The sequence below is a fragment of the Gracilinanus agilis genome, chromosome 5 (assembly GCF_016433145.1).
Source record: "Gracilinanus agilis isolate LMUSP501 chromosome 5, AgileGrace, whole genome shotgun sequence".
Taxonomy (NCBI): Eukaryota; Metazoa; Chordata; class Mammalia; order Didelphimorphia; family Didelphidae; genus Gracilinanus; species Gracilinanus agilis.
Genome location: NC_058134.1, coordinates 210,622,471 through 210,646,850, shown reverse-complemented (window position 1 = coordinate 210,646,850; position 24,380 = coordinate 210,622,471). Strand labels below are relative to the sequence as shown.

Here is a 24,380-nt window from a genome sequence, read left to right as displayed (position 1 = left end):
TACACACCCTCACACACCCTCACACACACACACACACACACACACACACACACACACACACACACACACACACAGCAAGTAACAATTTGCAATAATGATGTCAGTGACAATACATACAGCCTCCCTTTGTCTCTGAAGGCCATGGAGTGAAAAGTTTTGCAGGTAACATTGCTGGGGAAGATGTGTTCAGCCTGCTTTGCAACACTCTTGTTGAATGCCACATAAAGAAACTTTCTGTCAGTCCACTTCTCAGCATATTTGACTAGGGTTGAGGTCTTTCCAGTACCTAGAAACCAAGAGACTAGGTTATATACTTCTAACTGTGGGAAACAAAAGCCTTACAAAATAGTTCATTCGGGGGGCAGCTGGGTAATTCAGTGGATTGAGAGTCAGGCTCAGAGATGGGAGGTCCTAGATTCAAATCTGTCCTCAGACCCTTCCTAGCTGTGTGACCCTGGGCAAGTCACTTGACCCCCATTGCCTAGACCTGACCATTCTTCTGCCTTAGAATCAATACCCAATATTGATTCTAAGACAGAAGGTAAGGGTTAAAAAATAGTTCATTCCACTTATAATTACACTTAATTATAGATTCAAATCAAAATTTGTGTACCTACAATATGTAAAGTGTTATGCTAGGAATATCTTTCTTATATATGATACATTCAATTAATCTGAAAGTTTCTGTATCAAAAAGTCTGTCTTTTCATAGACAAAAAATTGTTAGCCTGTAGGTGCTAATAGTCCCACTTCACAGATAATGAAACTAAGACTAGGCAGCTGATTAGAAGACTGTCATTGTAAACCTTCTCAAACACCTTGGTATAGCAAAAAGATTACTAGATTTGGAGTCAAGGGATCTTTGCTCTAATGTTCCCTACCTAAATGGCCTTGAGCAAGTCAATTCAAATATAGGGCTCATTTACCTTATTTGTAAAATAAATAGGTTGGTATGTATTAAATTCAACAAATATTTATTAGGCAGCTAGTATCTGCAAGTCAATCAATCAATTTATTAAGTGCCTACTATCTATCAGGCACTGTTAAGAAATACAAAGATAAAAAATGAAATACTCCTTATTCTCTAGGAACCAAAAAGTGTGCTGGTGCTGGACAACTAGCTCTTAGAAAATGCCAACACATTTTAAAGTTTAATCAGCATTAACAACTTCTCCAGTAAACAAGATAGAGGACTAGACTGAGGCAGCCAGTGCTATGGCACACATTAGCATCAACACTACTGCAAAGTCCTGAACAGAACTGCCCGGGGTGTTTGGGGTGGGGGTGGAAATCAGACAACCCCATACCCTAGCATAGCAGCCCCCTGGACTGTTGGTCCTGGGCCAAAGTGAGACAAGAAAAAAATGTGACAAACTAGTAGACCATTGCACACAGAAGCGGCGATATTGTACAATGATCAACTATGAAAGATTAGCTAACCTCAGCAATACAATGATCCAGGACAATTCTGAAGGACTTATAACAAAGAATGTTTGCCACCTCCAGAGAAAGAACTGTTGAGAGTAGGAATGCATACTATTTTTCTCTTTAACTTATTTGTGTTTTTATTTTGGAGTTTTGGTTTTATATGAGTATTCTCTCACAACAATGACCAATATGGAAATATGTTCTGCATGACTATATATGGATAAACCATATCAAACTGCTTATTATCTCCAGGAAGGGGGGAGGGAAGGGACAGAGGGAGATAATTTGGTTCTTATAATTTCAGAAAACATATGTGGAAAATTGTTATTACATGTAATTTTTAAACCCTCACCTTCTATCTTAGAATCAGTACCATGTATTGGTTCCAAGGCAGAAGAGCGGTAAGGGCTAGGCAATTGGGGGTTAAGTGACTTGCCCAGGGTCACACAGTTAGAAAGTGTCTAAGGCCAGATTTGAACGCAGAACCTCTTATCTCTAGGCCTGGCTCTCAATCCATTGAACCAACTGGTTGGCCCCATCATATGTAATTAGGAAAATAAAATATTTTTTTAAAATTAAAAAAAGGACTGGCAGGACACCAGATCAAGCAAGACGACAACACACACACACACACACACACACACACACACACACACACACACGCGCGCGTATATATATGCACAACATCCTACTAAGCCTGAAGGAAAGAGCTCAAATTTCAGCTGGGGGTCAGTTCTGACCATCTAAAAGTCACTTGGAGCAGAGACCTTGACTGATGAACCATAAATTGACCAGTATGAAAGAAGGCCAAGAAGCTTTGAGAACCAGCTGCCAAGGAAATCACCATCAGAGGGAATAAAGTTAGAAAGTATGCAACTGGAAAAAATCAGAGGGTAGAAAAATTGAAATGATCAACAATCTAAGGAAGAAGAAAATTCAAAGAACTTAAATCACCAGAGAAAACATTAACAATAGAAAAAAATAAAGCCTCTAGTTTAGTAAACAAGTTCAGGCATCTATGAATACTGACAAAGAAAAATGATCCTATACTTGGTAAGGCAGAGGACCTTGTGGAATCTGAAGAGAATATGGAACCACAACATACTGTTTCTGAGTAGTTCAAAAGAGAAATGAGAATTATGGCCTGCATAGCAAAAATAAGAGCAGAACAGAAAAACTGGAATCAGCAAAAACAAATGTCACCAAAGAAACAAATAAAAGACAACATACTGGGAATGCAAATATGTGTAAGTGAAGGACAGTCATCTTGAAGAAAAGAAGCAAAAAATAATAGCATTAAAAGAAAATATACTCACTATGCAAGCTTTAAAACACTCTGATCTTGAAGACAGGCTGCACAGAGACAACTTAAGGCTCAAAGGTCTTCCAGAAGGACACAATAGGACAAAAAATTTTAACACCATAATGCAGGAAATAATAGAAGAGAACTGACCAAAACTTCTAAACACAAAAAAAGGAAATTTTAATTGAAAAAATTCATAGATTCTGCCCAGAAAAAAAAAACCCTAGGTTGCAAACTCCAAGACATTTAAGTGTTTAAATTTAACAATTCAATTCAGAAAAAACAAGTTCTATAAGCAATCAGGAAAAAGATCTTCAAATACAAAGGAAAGTCAAGTAAAACAAGACTATTCTGACCAATCCTACAAATGTAAGCTTAATCATAAATGAAAAGAGAAAGATGGCTATTTAATAATACAGAGTTCCTTGAAACATTTTTAGACTCCTTGGTGAATCAATTCAATTCTACACTTCTCTCTTGGATCCCTAAACCCCTTCTTATCATACTGCTAATTACTCACAGCTAAGCCTTAGTCTCAGACCACTTCTCACCTTTGCACTTATAAACATGGCTGTTGAATGAAGCTGGAGAACATGATGTAACTGTTCAGTCTGCTATACACACATTACACAAATAAACTGGGCCCTCACTGCTATTAGGCAATCCTTCCTTTCCTTTATTTTTAATTTTTATTTATTTCTTTTTAAATATTTTTCCATTTTTCCATGATTCATTTTCTTTCCTTCACCTCTCCCGGAGCCAACAAGTAATTTCACTGGGTTGTACAAATGTTGTCACTTGATACCCATTTCCATGTTATTCATTTTTGCTATAGAGCAATTTTTTTAAGGCCTAAACCCCAAATCACATACTCATATATACATATGACAAGTGATGTATGTTTTGCTTTTGCATTTCTACTCCAATAGTTCTTTCTCTCAATGTGGATGGCATTCTTTTACATAAGTCCTTCAGGAGTGTCCTGACTTGTTGCATTGCTACTAGTAGCAAAGCCCATCACATTGGATTGTTCCACAATGTTTTACTTTCTGTGTACAACGTTCTCCTGGTTCTGCTTATTTCACTCTGCATTAGTTCACTGAGGTTCTCCCAGTTCATATAGAAATTCAGATCATCATTTCCTGTCACCACTCTCTTCCCCACCTTCTTATAATAGTATTCTCTGCCCTGCCATGTGCCTCTTTGTGTAGTATAGTTTATCCTATTTTACCTCTTTCGTCAAATTTCTCTTAGTATCATCCTCATTTTTGTGCCCCCCCATTTTTTTACATATCTTAAACAGTTTAATACCACAATATCTGCCTATGAAAATTTTTTCTACTAAGACAATGAAAATTTTTAAGAGTTACAGATATCAGTTTTCCATATAGGAATATAATCAATTTGACCTTATTGAAGCCCTTAAATTTTACCCCTCTTTCTTGTTTACCTTTTTGTGGTTCTCTTGAATTTTTCTATTTAGACATCAAATTTTTCTTTTAGTTCTGGCCTTTTCTTATGAATGCTTGTAAATCTTCTATTTTGTTAAATGCCCATAATTTCCCTGAAAGTATATAGTGAGTTTTGATGAGTAGGTGATTCTTGGTTGTAGACCAAATTCTTTTGCCTTCCTGAATATCAGATTCCAAGCCTTACAGTCCTCCAGATCCTGTGTAATCCTGACAGGGGCTCTTTGATATCTGAATTGTCTCTTTCTGGCCATTTGCAATATTTTCTCCTTGGCCTGGAAGTTCTTGAATTTGGTTATTACATTCCTAGGAGTTGTCCTTTGGGGATTTAATATAGGGGGTGATCTATGGATTCTTCCAATGTCTGTTTTTGTCCTCTTGTTTAAGAATATCGGGGCAGTTTTCTTGGATAATTTTTTGTAATATGATGTCAAGGTTTTTTATTTTGTTCCAGGTTTCTGGTAGATCAATAATTCTCAAATTGTCTCTCCTGGATCTGTTTTCCAGGTCAGTTGTCTTAAAAGAGATATTTCATGTTTCCTTCTATTTTTTTATTCTTTTATTTTTGCTTTATTAATTCTTGCTGTCTTATGAGATCATTAACTTCTACTTGCCCAATTCTAGTTTTTAAAGACTAATTTTCAGCTATGATCTTTTGATTTTCCTTTTCGAGCAGGTCAATTCTGATCTCCAATATGCTTATTACTTTATTTGATTTCTGTGCCTCTTTTTCCATGTGGGCAATTTTATCTTTTAAGCAGTTACTTTCTTTTTTTATCACTTCCATTTTTTCCCCCCACTTTTCTTTCCATTTTTCTTCTATTTTTCTTGCTTGGTTCTTGAACGCCTCTTTGAGTTCCTTGAGATCTTGTAACCAATTTCCATTTTTTTTTTTGAAAGTTTGGATATATTTGCTTGCTTTTCACTCTCTGCTGTTGCTCCTGCATTTTGCTCTTTTTCTCCTTAGAAATTATCCAGGGTCAAGAGCTTTTTTTGCTGTTGCTTATATTATTTTGCCACTAGTGGATTGGAGTTCCTACATGTTGATTGCTCTTTCATAACTTCTGTCTTGCAGGACTTTGCCTTGGTAGTATCTTCCCTTCCCAGTCAGAAGCCTGAATGAGGGTAATTCTGTGATGTTCTTTGTGAAGTGAGCTTTAAAGCATTTTGCCCCGAAGCTATCTTTCCAGCCCCTGCTGCCTCCGCTATGACCAGCCACACTTCTGTCCAAGCTCTGCACTCTGCTGCCCAGGCTCTGGGTTCCTCAGCCTTGGGTCTCATGTCTTGCACCACCCTCAGGGGTAAGTCTGTGGTGTCCTCAGCCAGCCCCGGAGAATTTAGAGATTACCCAGGCCCTCGCTCTACCTCTAGAGTGGTAGATGCTGTGGGGGAGGAATGATCAGTTTGTGCTTTGATAAGTGTATTTCTGCTCCTTTATAATGTGGGAATCCCCAAACACTGTCTACCTTTAAGGCTGTCTAGTGCGCGAGCCCCTTTATTCATCCAATTTTGATTTCTGTCCTTTTGAGATGCTTTGTAATGATCAGTTAGGAGGCAATTCAGAAGGTTCCTGCTACTATGCTGCCATCTTAGCTCTGCCTTTCAAGTACCAATCCTACCCTTCCTAATCAACTCACTACCCCATCCTTCCCAGAGGTTCTTCCAAACCTTTTCATCCCTTCAAATTTCCCTTAGTTCTTCCCCCTACCCTCTCAGCTGAGAACTTTGCCTCTTATTTTATAGTTAAAATTGAGGCCATTTGCCATGAACTCTCTTTTCTCCCCTCTTCCTCATCTCCTATCACTTTCTCCTCTCTCCTTTACCCATATCACATGATGAACCTTACTCCTTACCACGGCTAATCCCTCTACTTATTCAAGTGATTCCATTCCATCCTATCTCCTCCAATAGAGGATTTCTTTCTCTGTCATCCCCATTCTTTCACATATTTTCAATCTTTCCCTCTCTACTGACTCATTTCTTATTGCCTATGAACATGTTCATATTTCCCTGTCCCAGGGGAAAAAACCCTCACTTGAACCTTCCATCCCTGCTAATCATAATCAGTGTCCTATTTTTCTTCCATCCTTTGCAGCCAAACTTCTTGAAAAGGTCAGCTCCCCTTTCTCTCCTCTTACTCTTAACCTCTAAATCTGGATTCCAATCTTATCATTCCACTGAGACTGTTCTCTCCAAAGTTACTACTGATCTCTTAGTTGTCAAATCCAATGACAATGAAATCAATTCTCATTCTCTTTGACACTCTTAATTGCTCTCTCCTCTCTAAGTTTTGAGATACCACTCTTCCTGGTTTTCCTCCTAGCTTTCTGACCGCTCCTGTCTCTTCTGCTGAGTCTTCTTCCAGATCAAACTCTCTAACCAGAAGTATCCCTCAGAGTTCCATCCTAGGTTCTCTTCTGATCTCCCTTCACTTTGTAAGCTAGTCAGCACTCATGGATCTAATAACATCTCTGTGGTAATGATGATCAAATCTACCTATCTGGCTGGAATTTCTGCTGACCTCCAATCTCACATTTCCAACTACCTTTAAACTGGATAACCAATAGACATCTTAAATTAATACCTCTAAAATAGATCTCGTTTGCTTTCCCCCTAAACCCTTCTTTCCCTTCCTACCTTCCCTATTATTGTGGATAGCAAGTGATCTTCTAAGTTTGCAACCCAGGAATCACCTTAGATTTTACTCACTTTTTGTCACTCCCATTTCCAAGCTACTGCCAAGGCCTATCAGTAATAATCTCCTAATAGATGTGTCTGCCTCAAATCTCTCCACATTCTAGCTCATCCTCCATTCAGTCACTACAGTGATTTTACTCAAGATCAGGTCTAATCAATAAACTTAATTAACTCCAGTGCCTTCCTATTGCCCCTAGGAGAAAATACAAAATGCTCTGTTTGGCATTCAAAGTCCTTCATAACCTTGCCCCCCCCCTTACCTTTCCAGTCTTCTTATGCCTTACTCCCTTAACACATATAATATGTAGTTACTCCATCTCTGGGCATTTTCTTTGGCTTTCTTCCATGCTTGGTATGCTTTCTCGTCTCTACTCCAATGACTGACCTCCCAGGCTTCTTTTAAATCTGAACGAAAATCCCACCTTCAATGGGAAGCCTTTCCCAACTATCTTAATTCCAGTATAGTCCCTCTCTAAATGATTTATTTGTTTTATATAAAGTTTGCTTTGTTTGCATATCATCTCCCCTTCCTCGTGGGTAGGGTCTGCCTTTCTTTTCTCTTGTTTGTATCCCCAGGGCTTAGTAGTATCTAGCACACAGTAGTTGCTTAATAAATGCTTACTGATTGAGAAATAAAGCCGGAGCCTCAAAAGATGATCTACTTCTTGAAATATGTGTTTTGGGAGGAGAGAGTTAAAAAATGCAAGAGCCAAGTCAAGCAGCAACTACAGAGTAACAATAGAGACCAGTAAGAAACTTCTTTCTAAATGTACAGAAGGAGAGGGAAGAAGGCACAAGTCTGGAGGAGGCATGAGTGAAGGAGCAGGTTTAGGGCATTATAGGGCAGAGTAAAGGGGTAGAAAAGAATGTTTAACTTGCTGGGTTCAAACTGCAGGAAAAGTGGCCCCTCTGGTCTTGGAAAGAGAAGAGTTGGCAGGAGAGTGGATGAGAAGGGGAGAATGAATAAAAACTGGGGAAGAAAGGAAGGAGGCCATGTCCTAGTGAGACAGGCTTCCACTAATGAATGCTGTTAGGGCTGTAGAGAGATGGTCAATGAAGGGAAATGGTCAAGGGGGAATGCAGCACATGAAAAATCCCTTTATCCCACCTCAGCAGTGGGATGCTTCAATTCCTAGGGGAAAACTAGTACCGTGGGAGAGCATAAAGCCAGAGAGGAGATTTTGAGGCAAATGGGGGATAGAGAGATAACTGGGGAGAGGAGAGTGCTAGGCTGCAGAATCATGCAGTGGATAGCGCTGGATGCTGTGAGAGAGGGACCCTACCATGGGACAGTGTCCTCTCTGATACCTGAAATAACTGGCTCTATTCTAGGGGAGAGGTAACAAAGGAAAAGAGAAATTCAGAGGATAGATCTGCATGGCAATAAAAAACTGCTTGGAGGTGAGAGCCTGAAGTTGAGACTGACAATTTTGATTATCTGAATACAGAGAAGAGCAAAAGACCAGATAATTAGAAAGATCACTAATCAGAGGTTAAGGGTCTAGAGTAAATTGGAAAGAGAGAATATGAAAAGAGAGAAAAATTATTTCATAGAAAGGGGAACAAAAAATGAAATTTTAAAAAATGAATTGGGCTAGTTGAAAGGAAAGTGAGAAAAGGGGAAATCTACTTGACAGAGAAAAAAAAAGGAGGAAGAATTATAAAAACAAATAAAAGCAGGAGAGAAAAAGGAACTAATAAAGCAAACCTCTCCCCAAAAGGGGGTAACAAACAAGACAGGGATCAGGAAAAAGGGGAGGAGAGCTAGAGAGCAATATCATAATTGAAGAAACATAGTACTGTGTTTACAGCAGAAGTTAAAAATATCTTGGGGAAAAATATTAGAGACAGATGGAGGAAAACATAAATCTCACTCAACTTTTGATGGGAATGGGTTAAATAATCCAATAAAATAAATTTTAAATGACAAAATGGATAATAAAATAAAACCTGTTGCTTATAAGAAATACATTTAAAAAACAAAAGCTTACAAATAAAACTGAGAGAATGGGGGGAAAAGTTGACTATTCATCAAGTGCATTCAAAAGCAAGTGTTGTAATCAAGATTAAACATTCAAAAAATAAAAAGTGATAAACAAGGAAATTATTATGCTGAAAGGAATCACAGATAACAAACCATATCAGTAATAAATTTATGTTTCCAATCTCTTCTTATCCAAATTCATAAAGGAACCATTATCTGAACCACAAGAAGGGACAGACTAAATCAGCAGAGACAAGAGACTTCAATATTTCTCAATTTTGGATAAATCTAACAGATAAACAAGAGGGAAAATATGAAACTGAACAAACAAATTGCTGGAGAAATAACTCAACATCCGCTTCTTAAGTCTAGACAATCAACAATACAATAAATCAAAGGAAAAAATTTAACAACTATAAAACACAGGATAGGCTTAGAATAGGAATGCTGATTGGACAACTCATTTAAGGGAGTAAGGGATTCTAATAAGTAGAGGTTAGAAAGGAATGCATTCAGGTAGAGACAGGCAAAGAACTAAAAATGTAAGTTTAGGAAAATAAATGATGTGTTCATCCACTCCTATTAATTTAATTTCTGTGAACCTCACCATGTTATTCAGATCCATGTCAGTGTTTAGGAGAAGGGTTAGTCTTCCTAACTAACTTAAAGTCATTAGAACCAGAAACCAAAGGTGAAATAGAGAGATCACTCTTTTTTTTTTTTTTAAACCTTTACCTTCCATCTTAGAATCAGTACTTATGTATTGGTTCCAAGGTAGAAGAGAAGGGCTAGGCAACTGGGGTTGTGATTTGCCCAGAGTCACACAGCTAAGAAATGTCTGAGGTCACATTTTAACCCAGGACTTTCTGTCTCTAGGCCCAGTCTATCCTCTAAGGCAGCTAGCTACTCCAGCAGATCGCTTTTAAACATTGACCCCCACAGACAATGGAGGCTGTACTGAGGATCACAAATTCCTTCATACAGACCTCTGCCTTCCACACAAAAGAGAAGCACAGAATACATGCATGACTGCCATACCTCGACTTGGAAAGGTTGAGGGAAAAAAAAGAGGGAAGAGTGGAAAACAAATTCTCTGACCTGCAAAAGCCATAATTTTCACCACCTGGAGAGGTTTGATCTCATGGTTCAGGATCTTTTGCTGTTCATGTGTTAGCTGAATGGTTACTTTTTTCCTGAAATCAAGAAAAAAATTAAAAAGGAAGAGACTGAAAAGAGGAACATACATAGACTATCTTTTCTCCTCATTAAAAAAAGGGATGGGGGAAGGGCTTATTGCAAACTTTAGTATGAAAAATGGAAAAAAAATATTTACCCTTGAAAAACAGAGGTTTCCTCTTTGACACCCATGGTCTGAAATCTTGAGTTCTCCTGAAGATATAGGCAACAGGAAATGTTGTAATGAATCCTGATTTAAAAAAAGAAAAAGATATAGGAAACTGATTTGTTATAGTCTGGGAGTCAGGAGTCCTGGGTTCTAGTACTAGCTAACTTACTAACTTACTGTGTATGATTCCATTGTCCCTCTTTGAGCTTAGTTTTCTCATGGAACAAAAAGAGTTGGGCTAGATGGGATCACAAAATCCCTAAAAGACACAAAGATCTTTGATACTTTTTTTTTTTAATCTTTATCTTCTGTCATGGAATCAATAGTAGGTATTGGTTCAAAGGCAGAAGAGAGGAAAGGGATAGGCAATGGGAATTAAAATGATGAAAAGAAGATATTTGATTTGTCCAGTCACAAAGCTAGGAAATGTCTGAGGTCAGATTTGACCCCAAGACTTCTCATCTCCAGGCCACTGAGCCTCCCCAACATACTAATATTCTTTTTTTCTAGTTACAATCTTAAAACTTACTGGTCTCAAAAAACTCCCCCCAAAACCTTAAACACACAGCAGAATAAAACAAAACCTATAAAAAAGAAATGTCTGAAAAGTTTAAACAAAATTTAAAAATAATGTGGTCAAAAACATAATCCTGAGTACATGTATTTCTTATCATCTATGACCATAAAAGAGATAATTTTTTAAATGAAGCTCTCTAGGAATTGCAACAAGAGCAAACACTGTGATGCTACAAAGACAAGCAAGTGATAAAATAGTTAGATCTGAAATTTAGGCTGTATACCTAGAAATGCAACAAATTCAACAATTTATCAAATATTTATTAAACTAATATTATGTGTAATGAAATGAGTTTGTTTAGCTGAACTAAATTATCAGACTCTGTACTGGGTGATAAGGATACAGGGTGAAAAAAAAATGCCTTCATTTTAAAGGAGCTTAAAATCTAATAGAAAGTAAAAGGAAAGACATTGTGGATCAGACACATACACTAATCCATATACAAAGCATAAGGTAAAAGGAGAAAAGGAAATATCCAGGCAAATGTTCTAAGAAAATTTGGGGGATGTCTTTTATAGCTTGAGGAAATCAGAGAAGACTGTAGAGTTTACCTGAGCAGAGAATTGAAAGGAAGGATTTCAAAAGTCAGAGTGTTTTCTGTACTAGTAGCAATGCAATGACCCAGGACAGTTCTGAGGAACTTATGGTAAAGAACGCTACCCACATTCAGAGGAAGAGCTACAGGAGTGGAAACTCAGAAGAAAAGCAACTGCTTGAACACATGGGTTGAGGTGGACATGATTGGGGAGGTAGACTGGAAACTACCACACCAATGCAACTATCAACAATTTGGAAATAGGTCTTGAACGTATGTTAAAACCAGTGGAAATGCGCATCGGCTATGGAAGGGGTGGGGGGTGGGGGTGAAGGGGAAAGTAAGAGCATGAATCATGTAACCATGTTAACTTTTCTAAAAAATAAAAATTATTAAATGAAAAAAAAAGTCATAGTGTTTAGGTCTTTTCCTATAGGCAATAGGGAGTCAATAAAGGTTTTTGAGGAAGGAAATGATGGTTAGACCTTTCAATTAGAAAAAGTATTTTGACAAATGTTGTCCAAGATGGTGTGGAGAGGAACATCTGAAGGCAGGCACACTATTTAAGAGATTACAGTATTAATATAGTCCAAACAGGAAAAAGGTTACAAGGAAATTAGATGCAAAATTTGTCTCATCCTGAAGATTTTCATTACCCAATTTTCTTCTATTTCAGCCTCTGTCTTTCAAAATGCATACAAAAATTCCTAACCCTATATCTAGTGCAACAGATATTTAGAAATTAAAAATTATCCTTAGAGTATTCTGAGTTTGACAAAGTGCTGCCACTTTATAATCTAAAAGAAAAAAAAGGTGCTACAGTCATTAACTACAAGTAGGAACCCTTGGAACTAAAGTAGATAATCTCTTAAGTAAGCAAAGTAAATGTCTTTTTTTTTCTTTAACTTTACCTTTTGTCTTAGACATGATACTAAATGTCAGTTCTAAGGCAGAAGAGTAGTAAAGGCTAGGCAATTGGTGTTAAATGACTTGCCCAGGGTCGTACAGCTAGAGTGTCTGAGCCACCTTTAAAACCAGGGTCTACCATCTCATGGCGTGGCTCTCTATCCACTGAAACCACCTAGCTGCCCAGAAAATGCCTTTTAAAACATATCTTCTAGCCAGTAGTTTTAGCAGAAATAGTATTTCATAAACAAAGTAGGAAGTTTCAGATTTACTCAAATACTCACATATTATAAACCATCTTATTCTATAAACTCCTTAATTTAAGATTTAAGAACTTTCATAATCCTGCTCCCATCTGCCTTTCCATCTTACTCCTCTTTACATAAACAAGTCCAGTCCAAAATGAATTATAAGTTATCTCTCAATCTCATTCCATCTTCCAGGTCTATGCATTCAGAGGCTATCATTCCTAAATCCTTTACATGGTAGTATACTTTCCTCTTCTTTTCTGCCAGCAAAAAATCATTCTCTTTCATCTAGATTCAATCAAGTGCCTCCTCCACCATAAATCTTGCCTCTTTCCCCCAAAGTATTCCTCCTCAAATTTTCCTATAAACCAACTTGGCCCCAACAGACTATATTGTAGATCACACTTAATTGTGCACAAACTGTATTTTTGAGTCTCCCATCCACCTCCCCCACCACTCCCTTATAAAATCTTTGAGAGCATCCTTTTAACAATGGCACCTTGCACTGGACAGATGAAATGGCATATGCATTGGGTCTTACCTAGATACTTCTAATAGTTTAACTGAATTATTCTGTTTAATAAATATTTGGGTTTTGCCTACCTTGTAGTTACTCAGTAAACAATAAGTGAGTTAAAAAAGGGATAACTTTAAAGAAAGCTACTACTTCATATTTTTAATAATTCAGTTACAAAAATTATAAGAGTACTTTAAAGTTTAAAAGCCCCTTTCCTCAATCAATTTACAAATATTTACTAAGTGCTTACCTGTGGGCAAGGCACTCTCAAATATTGAAGATACAAAGATAATAATGAAACTTTCCCCTAGCATTCAGGAAGATTACATTCTATTGATTGGATACAAGTATACAAATAAGTTTAGCACAAGGTAAATTCAGGAAGGAAAAAAACATTATATATATGATATAAAGACTGGAAACCTCCTCCTTCAAATTCCAAATCACCTCACAAATGAAAGGCCTGAGAAGTAAAATCCAAGAATCTCTTTTCTCACAGGAAAGTTTGAATACAGACTTGCCCCAATTCCACAAGAGTTCTACCCAGCATGAATTAGATCCCAAACCTTGGCCTGCATACTAGATTCAGGCACTTCACTCCTGGCTCACCAATGCTTGATCTTAACTTGACTCAGGTGAAAACTTGGCTGGCTTTACTTTTTCTCTACTGATTCCCATCTCTTGTTTTATTGATTTGTGATGCTCCAGGCCTTCCTTACACTGTACTTTGGAATCCCAAACCTCACACACACTATATCAGGACATCAGGGAAGTCTTCACAAAAAGAGTTAGCATTCTTGTTAAGTTTTGAAGGAAAATGTAGATTTTAAATCAGAGAAGGGACCACATTTCAGGCACGGGGTATTGGGGAGAGAATGTAGATTGAAGGAGAAGAGGAAAGGATGGCTTATAGAAAAGCAGACAGCATGGATATGGAGCATAAGGTTTGGAAAACAGGAAGTTCTAAGTTGATATCAAGTTGCAGAAAGTCTTAAGTGGCAGTCTGAGTAGTTTGTGTTTTATCCTGGGTGCAATCCAAAGGGCACTGAGAGATTATTGGCATGGCCAAACATGTACCTTCCCCTCCAAAGTTAGCGCTTTTTTTTTTTTTTTTTTTTTGACATGCCTATATATCTGCATAGGTATGCCTATGTAAATGCTGTTTCCTTCATTAAAATGTAAGCTTCTTAAAAGCAGAGATTCTTTCATAGTACCTTTTTATCCCCAGCATCTAGCAAAGGACTAGATGATATGTATGTAGTCAGCATTTAATAAATGCTTGATTAACTGATAGAATGATTGGGATGATTATTTTAGCAGCTACATGGAAGGAGTATAGAAAAGAGAGACTGCAAGCAAAGATCAATATGGAGGTAAGAATAATCCAAGCAAAAAGTGATAAGGGCCTGAACTAAAACAGTGGCTGTGTAAGTGGAGAAATGCCAGAGATGATGTGAATCTAAGAGCAATAATACATGGCAATTGATTATATGTGAGCCGTGAGGATGAGAGAAGAGAGAAATATGGATGACTGAAGTTACAAGCTTTACTGACTAGGAAACGGTCATTTCTCAATCCTTATCCTTCTTGACCTCTCTGGCATTTGAAACTTGATCACTTTCAAGATATTTTCTCCTCTACAGATTTTTTGGACACTGCTTGCTTTTGGTTCTCCTCTAGCATATCTAATCCCTCCTTTTCAGTCTATTTTGCTGGATCATCACCCATATGGAGCCTACACTGGAGGGTTTATCCCCAGAGCTCTATCCTGCTCCCTTCCTGGCTTTGCTCTCTACATTCTCAATGACCTTATGAGCTCCCATATCTACACAGATGACTCTCAGATTTGTACCAATACTAGTCTCTCTCTCCTGAGCTCATCTCACATCACGAAATGCCTAGGAGATTTTCAAATTAGATGCCTCAGAGTTATCAGAATGTCCAAAAGAGAACTTAACATTTCCCAAAAAATTCATCCCTCTTCTAAACAGCACTATTTCTGTTGAAAATACTCATTCTTCAACAACTGTTAAAACTAGAAAGCACTCTGGCAAAAACTAGGGCTACTTCAGCATATCACAGATAAAGTTCCAAATGGGTACACGATTTAGATAAAAAGGGTGATGATATAAACAAATCAGAGGAAGAAAGATTTACAGATAGAAGAATTCATGACCAGAGATAGGGTTTCAGAGGCAAAATGGAAAATTTTTAATTACATAAAATTGAAAAGGCTTTACATAAAGTCAATATAGCTAAAATTAGAAAAGAAGCTGATAAATGACTTTAAAAAGTCTTTGTAATGAATTTCTCAGATAAAGTGGAAATGACATTAAAGAATAAGCATTTTAATATCTGCTTGGCACTGTGCCCTAAAGATCACGGAACTTTTCTTCATGTGAAAACTGCCTATTCATGTTCCTTGATCATCTGTCGATTGGGGAATGGCTTGATTTGCTGTAAATTTGACTTAAGTCCTTATATATTTGGGAAATTAAACCTTTGTCAAGAGAGTTTTATTATAAAAGTTTTCCCAGTTTGTTGTTTTCCTTCTAATTTTGGTTACATTGGTTTTATGTATACAAAACCTTTTTAATTTGATATAATCAGTCATAGCATTTTACATTTTGTAATGTTCTCTATCTCTTGTGTAGTCTTAAATTCATTCCTTTCCCACAGATCTGACAGGTTCCTGCCAATTCTGACTCCCCATCCCCTCGGATGCCTGATGCTCCACCCAAATGCCAGTGCCCTGCCAGATGCTGCTGCTGCCTCTGCCATTGTGGCTGATCCCCAGCCACCTTCTGGAGCTTCTCGGAGGACCCCAGCTGCCATTGTTTAAGATTTGGGAAGTAGAACTCGCCCATAAAAAGGAAGCAAATAGCAGAGTGGATTAGAAACCAAAATCCCACCATATGTTGTCTACAAGAAAAACATATGAAGCAGGTAGACATACACAAGTTTAAGGTTCAGGGCTTGAGCAAAATCTTTTGGGCGTCAAATGAGAAAAAGAAGGCAGGAGTGGCTATTATGATCTCTGACAAAGCCAAAGTAAAAATAGATATGATCAAAAAAGACAAGGAAGGTCATTACATCCTGATTAAAGGCAGTATAGACAATGAGGAAATAACATTGCTCAATATGTATGCACCAAATGGCAGAACAACCAGATTCATAAAGGAGAAACTGGCAGATCTCAAGAAGGAAATAGATAGTAAAACCATACTAGTGGGAGATCTAAATATCCCTCTTTCAGATCTAGATAAATCAAACCAAAAAATAAATAAGAAAGAGGTAAGAGAGGTGAATGAAGTCCTAGAAAAATTAGACTTAATAGATATATGGAGAAAAATAAATAGGAAAAAAAAGGAATATACCTTCTTTTCAGTTGCACATGGTACATTCACAAAGACTGACCATGTAATAGGGCATAGAAACATCACAAACAAATGCAAAAGAGCAAAAATAATAAATGTAATCTTCTCAGATCATAATATAATAAAAACAATAATTAGTAAGGGCACCTGGACAGGCAAATCAAAAACTAATTGGAAATTAAATAATATGATTCTCCAAAACCAGCTAGTCAAAGAAGAAATCATAAAAACAATCAACAATTTCATTGAAGAGAATGACAATGATGGGACATCCTACCAAACTCTGTGGGATGAAGCCAAAGCAGTACTCAGGGGGAAATTTATATCCTTGAGTGCATATATTAACAAATTAGGGAGGGCAGAGATTAATGAATTGGGCATGCAACTTAAAAAATTAGAAAGCGAGCAAATTAAAAATCTCCAGATGAAAACTAAATTAGAAATACTAAAAATCAAGGGAGAAATTAATAAAATCAAAAGTAAAAGAACTATTGAATTAATAAATAAGACTAGAAGCTGGTATTTTGAAAAAACAGATAAAATAGACAAAATACTGGTCAATCTAATAAAAAAAAGGAAAGAAGAAAACCAAATTGACAGTATCAAAGATGAAAAGGGAGACCTCACCTCTAATGAAGGGGAAATTAAGGCAATCATTAAAAACTATTTCGCCCAATTATATGGCAATAAGTATAGCAACCTAGGAGACATGGATGAATATTTACAAAAATACAAATTGCCTAGATTAACAGCAGAAGAAATAGAATACCTAAATAATCCCATATCAGAAAAAGAAATTGAACAAGCCATCAAAGAACTCCCTAAGAAAAAATCGCCAGCGCCTGATAGAGTCACAAGTGAATTCTATCAGACATTCAAAAGACAACTAATCCCAATACTATACAAATTATTTGATATAAGTAAAGAAGGAGTCCTACCAAATTCCTTTTATGACACAAATATGGTACTGATTCCAAAGCCAGGGAGATCAAAAACAGAGAAAGAAACATACAGACCAATCTCCCTAATGAACATAGACGCAAAAATTTTAAAAAGAATATTAGCAAAGAGACTCCAGCAAGTGATCAAGAGGATCATCCACCATGATCAGGTGGAATTTATACCAAGAATGCAAGGATGGTTCAACATTAGGAAAACCATTCACATAATTGACCATATCAACAAGAAAACAAACAAAAATCACATGATTATCTCAATAGATGCTGGAAAAGCCTTTGACAAAATACAGCATCCATTCCTATTGAAAACCCTGGAAAGTATAGGAATAGAAAGACCTTTCCTAAAAATAATAAACAGTATATACTTAAAATCATCAACAAGCATCATATGAAATGGGGATAAATTAGAAGCATTTCCAATAAGATCAGGAGTAAAACAAGGATGCCCATTATCTCCTCTAATATTTAACATTGTACTAGAAACATTAGCAGTAGCAATTAGAGAAGAAAAAGAAATTGAAGGTATCAAAGTGGGCAAAGAGGAGACTAAGCTATCACTCTTTGCAGATGATATGATGGTCTACTTAAAAAATCCTAGAGAATCAACTAAGAAGCTTGTAGAAATAATCAACAACTTTAACAAAGTTGCAAGATACAAAATAAATGCATATAAATCATCAGCATTTTTATATATTTCCAACACATCACAGCAGCAAGAGGTAGAAAGAGAAACACCATTTAAAATCACCCTAGACAATATAAAATACTTAGGCATCTATCTACCAAAACAAACACAGCAATTATACGAAAACAACTAAAAAACACTTTCCAAACAATTAAAACTAGATCTAAACAACTGGAAAAATATTGATTGCTCATGGGTAGGACAAGCTAACATAATAAAAATGACCATTCTACCCAAATTAATTTACCTATTTAGCGCCATACCTATCAAACTACCAAAAAACTTTTTTACTGAATTAGGAAAAACTATAACAAAGTTCATCTAGAATAACAAAAGATCAAGAATATCAAGGAAAATAATGAAAAAAAATGTGAAGGAAGGGGGCCTAGCAGTACCAGATATTAAACTGTACTATAAAGCAGCAGTCATCAAAACAGTATGGTACTGGCTAAGAGACAGAAGGGAGGATCAGTGGAATAGACTTGGGGTAAGTGACATCAGCAAGACAGTGTATGCTAAACCCAAAGAGCCCAACTTTTGGGACAAAAATCCACTATTTGACAAAAACTGCTGGGAAATTTGGAAAACAATATGGGAGAGAATTTAGATCAACATCTCACACCCTACACCAAGATAAATTCAGAATGGGTAAATGACTTGAATATAAAGAGGGAAACTATAAATAAGTTAAGTGAACATAGAGTAGTTTACTTGTCAGATCTCTGGGAAAGAAAACATTTTAACACCAAGCAAGTGTTAGAGAAAATTACAAAATGTAAAATAAATTATTTTGATTATATAAAACTAAAAAGCTTTTGTACAAACCAAAACAATGTAGCCAAAATCAGAAGGGAAACAACAAATGGGGAAAAAATCTTCATAACAAAAAACTCTGACAGGGTCTAATTACTCAAATATACAAGGAGTTAAACCAATTGTATAAAAAATCAAGCCATTCCCCAATTGATAAATGGGCAAAAGAGACATGAATAGGCAATTTTCAGATAAAGAAATCAAAACTATCAATAAGCACATGAGAAAGTGTTCTAAATCTCTAATAATTAGAGAAATGCAAATCAAAACAACTCTGAGGTATCACCTCACACCTAGCAGATTGGCTAAAATGAAAGAAGGGGAGAGTAATGAATGCTGGTGGAGTTGTGAACTGATCCAACCATTCTGGATGGTAATTTGGAACTATGCTCAAAGGGCCATAAAAGAATGCCTGTCCTTTGATCCAGCCATACTATTGTTGGGTTTGTACCCCAAAGAGATCATAGATAAATAGACTTGTACGAAAATATTTATAGCTGCGCTTTTTGTGGTGGCAAAAAACTGGAAAATGAGGGTATGCCCTTCATTTGGGGAATGGCTGAACAAATTGTGGTATATGCTGGTGATGGAATACTATTGTGCTTAAAAGAATAATAAACTGGAGGAATTCCATGTGAACTGGAAAGACCTCCAGGAATTGATGCACAGGGAAAGGAACAGAGCCAGAAGAACTTTGTACACAAAGACTGATATACTGTGGTAAAATAGAATGTAATGGACTTCTGTACTAGCATCAATGCAATGACCCAGAACAATTCTGAGAGATTTATGGAAAAGAATGCTACCCACATTCACAGGAAGTACTACAGGAGTGGAAACAGAAGAAAAACAACTGCTTGAGCACATGGCTTGAGGCGGACATGATTGGGGATGTAGACTCGAAACTACCACACCAACGCAACTATCAACAATTTGGAAATAGGTCTTGATCAATGACACATGTTAAAACCTGTGGAAATACACATCTGCCATGGGGGGGGGGGTGAATTCAGGGGGGTGAAGGGGAAAGTAAGAGTATGAATTATGTAACCATGTTAACTTTTCAAAAAAATAAATATTAATAAATGTTTTTAAAAAAATCAATGGTATAAAAAGAAAATGCATAAATAAAATTTTAAAGAGTTTTTTCTGTCAAAAAAAAAAAAAAAAAAGATTTGGGAAGTATACAAAGAAACCCTACCCCTTCTTTCTCATTGCATGCACTGGGACTTTCAGTCCCAGGGGTGTTTCCTCGTAGACATTAATGACTTTTTTTTTTAAATCTTTTTTTTTTTTAAAAACCCTTAACTTCTGTGTATTGGTTCCTAGGTGGAAGGGCAGTAAGGGTGGGCAATGGGGGTCAAGTGACTTGCCCAGGGTCACACAGCTAGGAAGTGTCTGAGGCCGGATTTGAACCTAGGACCTCCTGTCTCTAGGCCTAACTCTCAATCCACTGAGCTACCCAGCTTCCCCGACATTAATGACTTTTAACCTGAAGGGAGCTTCTATTCCTCTAACGCCCTCCACGTGGTTCTTCTAAAACCTGACCTAGTCCTCCCCCACAAGCCCTCCACGTGGGATCTCCAACCTGCGGCTTTCTCTAGGCCCTACCTCAGTTGATTTCCATGTGGGCCCTAGCTTTTACTCTTCAAACAGTAAGTGGAATGGCAAGCATGGGCTGCAGTGCCTATTTCAAACTATTCCTTGCGATTATCTTGCCTGAAACTCAGGGGAGGGATTCACCCCCACTACACACGCTGGCCTGATCAAGGCTTTAAACTATATACCCTCATGGAGTCATCCACACTCTGCTCAGTACAGAGCTCAGTTAGAAGGACCTTGAATTGGACCAGAAGTGGATTTTAAAACCTCAGACTGCATGGTGGTTTTTTTTAAGTCTCTGTATCTTATTATATTTTGCTGATTGTTGTTTTGTGATTTAATTTTGTTGTTTTACATTGATTTTTCTGTTACACTGCATCATTTAAGCTAATGAAGTTTTGGCTGCTAGATTAATTCTGTTCATGATTTTACTATAGCTCTCAAATAGTGAACAAATCTATTAGAATTGGTAAAAAGGGTTTTTGACTGCATTGCTTGTAATCTGTTCCTTATATTGTATTTCCTGATTTCTTTAAGGTTTCAATTTTTTTTAAGTTTACCTGTAGTCATCTGTACGATTTATGAACATCTTAAACGTTTTTTAAGTTGTAAAAAAGCCCGTAAGCCTGATGCATACTAGATTTGTCATTTCAACTATAGGATCACATGCCTTAAGTTTTTATTCAATCTTGATAATTGTATACAACCTTGAAGACTATGATGCCTTGAGAATTTAAATTATAATTTCATAAAGGGTCTTTGGAATTGACTTTAGATGCCTAGTACCCTTCTGTATTAATGATAAGGTTTTATATATTTATTATAAAGAATGTTGTCTTAAAGGGGTAGAGGAAACAAAAGGAAGTTTCCTACCCAAGCTTTTGTATATTACACAGGAAGCCAGGAGAGCTCCTACAGGAGCTTGATGTTTTGTCTCTTTGTTTTGGGTTGCTTTCCCATCAGAAGGATCTAGAATTCCTGAGGATAACTTGGACCCAGAAGTTTTTTTTTTAATCAGATTTTTTTTTTTAGGCTCTGCTCCACAACTGCCATGGAGGCAATAATAGAGTTTGTTAAGAAAATATCTCAGCCAAGGCTGAATGATTTACTATACCTGTTGAATTTGTGTCAAGTATACAATTTTTTTAGCATCATAGCAAGTGGTTATAATAATGGGTTTGTTTGCTATTATCTTTAAATGTATTGTTGGAAATTATGGTGCTTTATTTGAATGTGCATTATGAATGTGCTATTTTATGAAAGCCATTTACACTCACAGTTCATGGAAAAGCTTATAAGGAAATGGATCTCATTTTTGGGTGAGAAACCCTTCACTAATTCTAAGCTATATATATTTGATTTTTAAAACATTCTTTTATCATTTTTCTCTTCTATGAACAATACAATATTTGAGGTTTTTTAATTTTTTCCCTTTTTCTCATTTTTGTACTGAAAGTACATATAATCAATGTTAATCCTTTTTTGATTTTACAGTAATATAAGTTTAATATAAATATATATTTGGTATAATATTAATGCATACCCAAAAAGCCTTAGACTATGGTAACCTGCCAATTATTGGTAAATATTATGGGACTGTGATTAATGTCTCTCTGTCTGATTCCAGGAGAAGGGAGCAAAAAGAGCCACAAGGTCATGGAGACCGACTGAGAATCTGCAAAGTGCCAAGGAGCAAAAGGTCATGCAGACCATGGATTGAGGAAGTTCTATGCCAATACTGAAGGGCTTGAAACTAGTGTTTGAGATTCAGGGTTGCAGCTTTTCTGACATATGTTAAGAGACCGGACTTCCCCTGAGCTTCATTGCCTAGCTGAGAACCTAAGATTGGCTATCATTATGGCTCATCCCTGAGAAGGTGCAGGCAATCAGACCAGGGAAAGACATTTCCCTTGCACACATATTTGGTCCTATTATTTCTCTTATATATAGAATGGCAACTTTCTGTAGTCCTGGCTCCTGAATGGGAAATTGCAAACTGTTTAAATCACTTCAATTGGGCCTTGATTCAAGGACCTGTTATAAGTTTATTTTTTTTCCTTACATAAGACTTTGACATTTTACATTTCATTCACAAGTTAATTTTTTCTCTTTTAGTTTTTTATTTTTTTTCTTTTGCCAATTGATTTTACATAACCCCCAAAACTCAGCCATGTATCCATGGCTGATCTGGTTGTTAGCCTTAACTCTCCTTCAGGGGAGAATGTGTTATTGATTCTCCTCAGGGGGATGTGTAAGTTTTATAATCATAATGTCTGTATTATAATATATAATGTAAAATTTTAACTCTTTTGAGAGTAATTTCATGGGGAATGTATCATTCTCCTCAAAAGGGAATGTAAGTTTTATAATCTATAATGTAAACTTTAAATTCTTTGAGAGTAATTTTAGGATAAGAAATTTGCCATCTCCCCAGAATCCAGACAATGAACCTGTTTGGAGAAGGCACCATGAAGATGCCTGAAGAGCCTTCACTGGATCATGAAGATCCAAAATGAACTTTGGGGTGCAGTTGATTGAACTATGGGGAGTTGAATGCATTTGTTTTGAATATACACTCTTTTGCCAAAGGGGACTTCCCCTAATTGGCTTTTTGTCAATGTGGCTAGCAATCATTGGTTCATTGTTTTTGTCCTCTTTTCTTTTATCCCCAAATTTTTGTAATTTAAAGTTATGTTTACAAGAGCATTCGAGGAGACCAGTCTCTCTCCGCTCTCAGCGGGGAATGTGATATTGGAAATCTGGGAACCCTCAAACTTACTTTGAGGTCTCTGGTCTAAACTTCCTGTGGACATTTGGATCTCATTTCACACTACATTTCCCATGATTCAATGGGCTTCCTTCTTATGTGGTGATGTGAGCCAACGTAAAGAGAAGCTTAAATAGAGAGAACTTGATTGATATGATTTTTTCTAGGAAGCAGCCAACAGGAAGGAATGGCAGACCATTCAAATTAGATCTTAGCGGGAACATGGTTCTTTTTAATTATCAATATGGCTGTTAATAAACCCTTAATATTTTTAATTATATCCTACTATATTAATTTTATTTGTTACAATACACTAAAGAAAGCTAAGAAAAGAATTCACATGTACAAAAATATTCATAGTAGTTCTATATATGGTGGTAAAGAATTAGAAACTGAAGAAGTACACATCAGTTTGAGAATAGCTGAACAAATTATGATGTTGAATATGATGAAATACTATCATGTTATAAGAAACAATGAATGAGTTTCAAAAAAACTTGAGAGCACCTATTTGAAATAACGCAGAGTGAAATAAGCAGAAGTAGGAGGGTATTGTATACTATAACAATAATATTGTAAAGATAATCAACTTTGAAAGACTTAAGAACTCTGATTATGACAATGACCAACTATGATTCCAGAGGGTAATGGAACAAACTGAAATGTAATTTTTTTTGGCACATGTCCAATGTGAGATTTTTTGCTTGACTATGCATTTATGTTACAAGGATTTGTTTGGGGGTGTTTTTTGCTTTCTCAATGGAGGGGGAGGTTAGAAGGGGAAAGAGGTAGGAAGGAATGCAATTAAAATAATTTTTTTTTTAAATAACAAATTTTCAGACATGAAATGTACTAAATGATTTAGCTTCATTATACTTATTTGGTAAAACAAAGGAGGTGGTTCAAAGAGAGACAGTAAAAAAATAACTGAAAAAAGGACATCAATAAAACATTTTTAAAAGTACAAAGAAAGCCAAACAGTTAAGTAGACACGGTAATTTTTTTTTTTTTAGCAAGATAGTAAATTTAACACATTTTTTAAAAGACTAACTCTAGCTTGATCACATGGTTCAATGGGGATATGATAGGGGATGTAGATTCTAAACAATAACCCTAGTGCAAATACTAACAATATGGAAATAGGTCTTGCTCAATGACATATGTAAAA

General features: G+C 36.4%; 1 protein-coding gene across 1 annotated transcript in view; it reads right to left on the bottom strand.

Annotated features, from left to right (window-relative positions):
• FBH1 (F-box DNA helicase 1) overlaps positions 1–24,380 on the bottom strand; it is an 87,995-nt gene that overhangs the window by 39,265 nt on the left and 24,350 nt on the right. The window contains exons 7-9 of the mRNA XM_044679100.1: positions 10,215–10,307; positions 9,980–10,074; positions 118–286 (exon numbers count right to left, since the gene is read on the bottom strand). Of these exons, the coding sequence (XP_044535035.1) occupies positions 118–286; positions 9,980–10,074; positions 10,215–10,307 (357 nt within the window). The remainder of the gene's footprint in view (positions 1–117; positions 287–9,979; positions 10,075–10,214; positions 10,308–24,380) is intronic.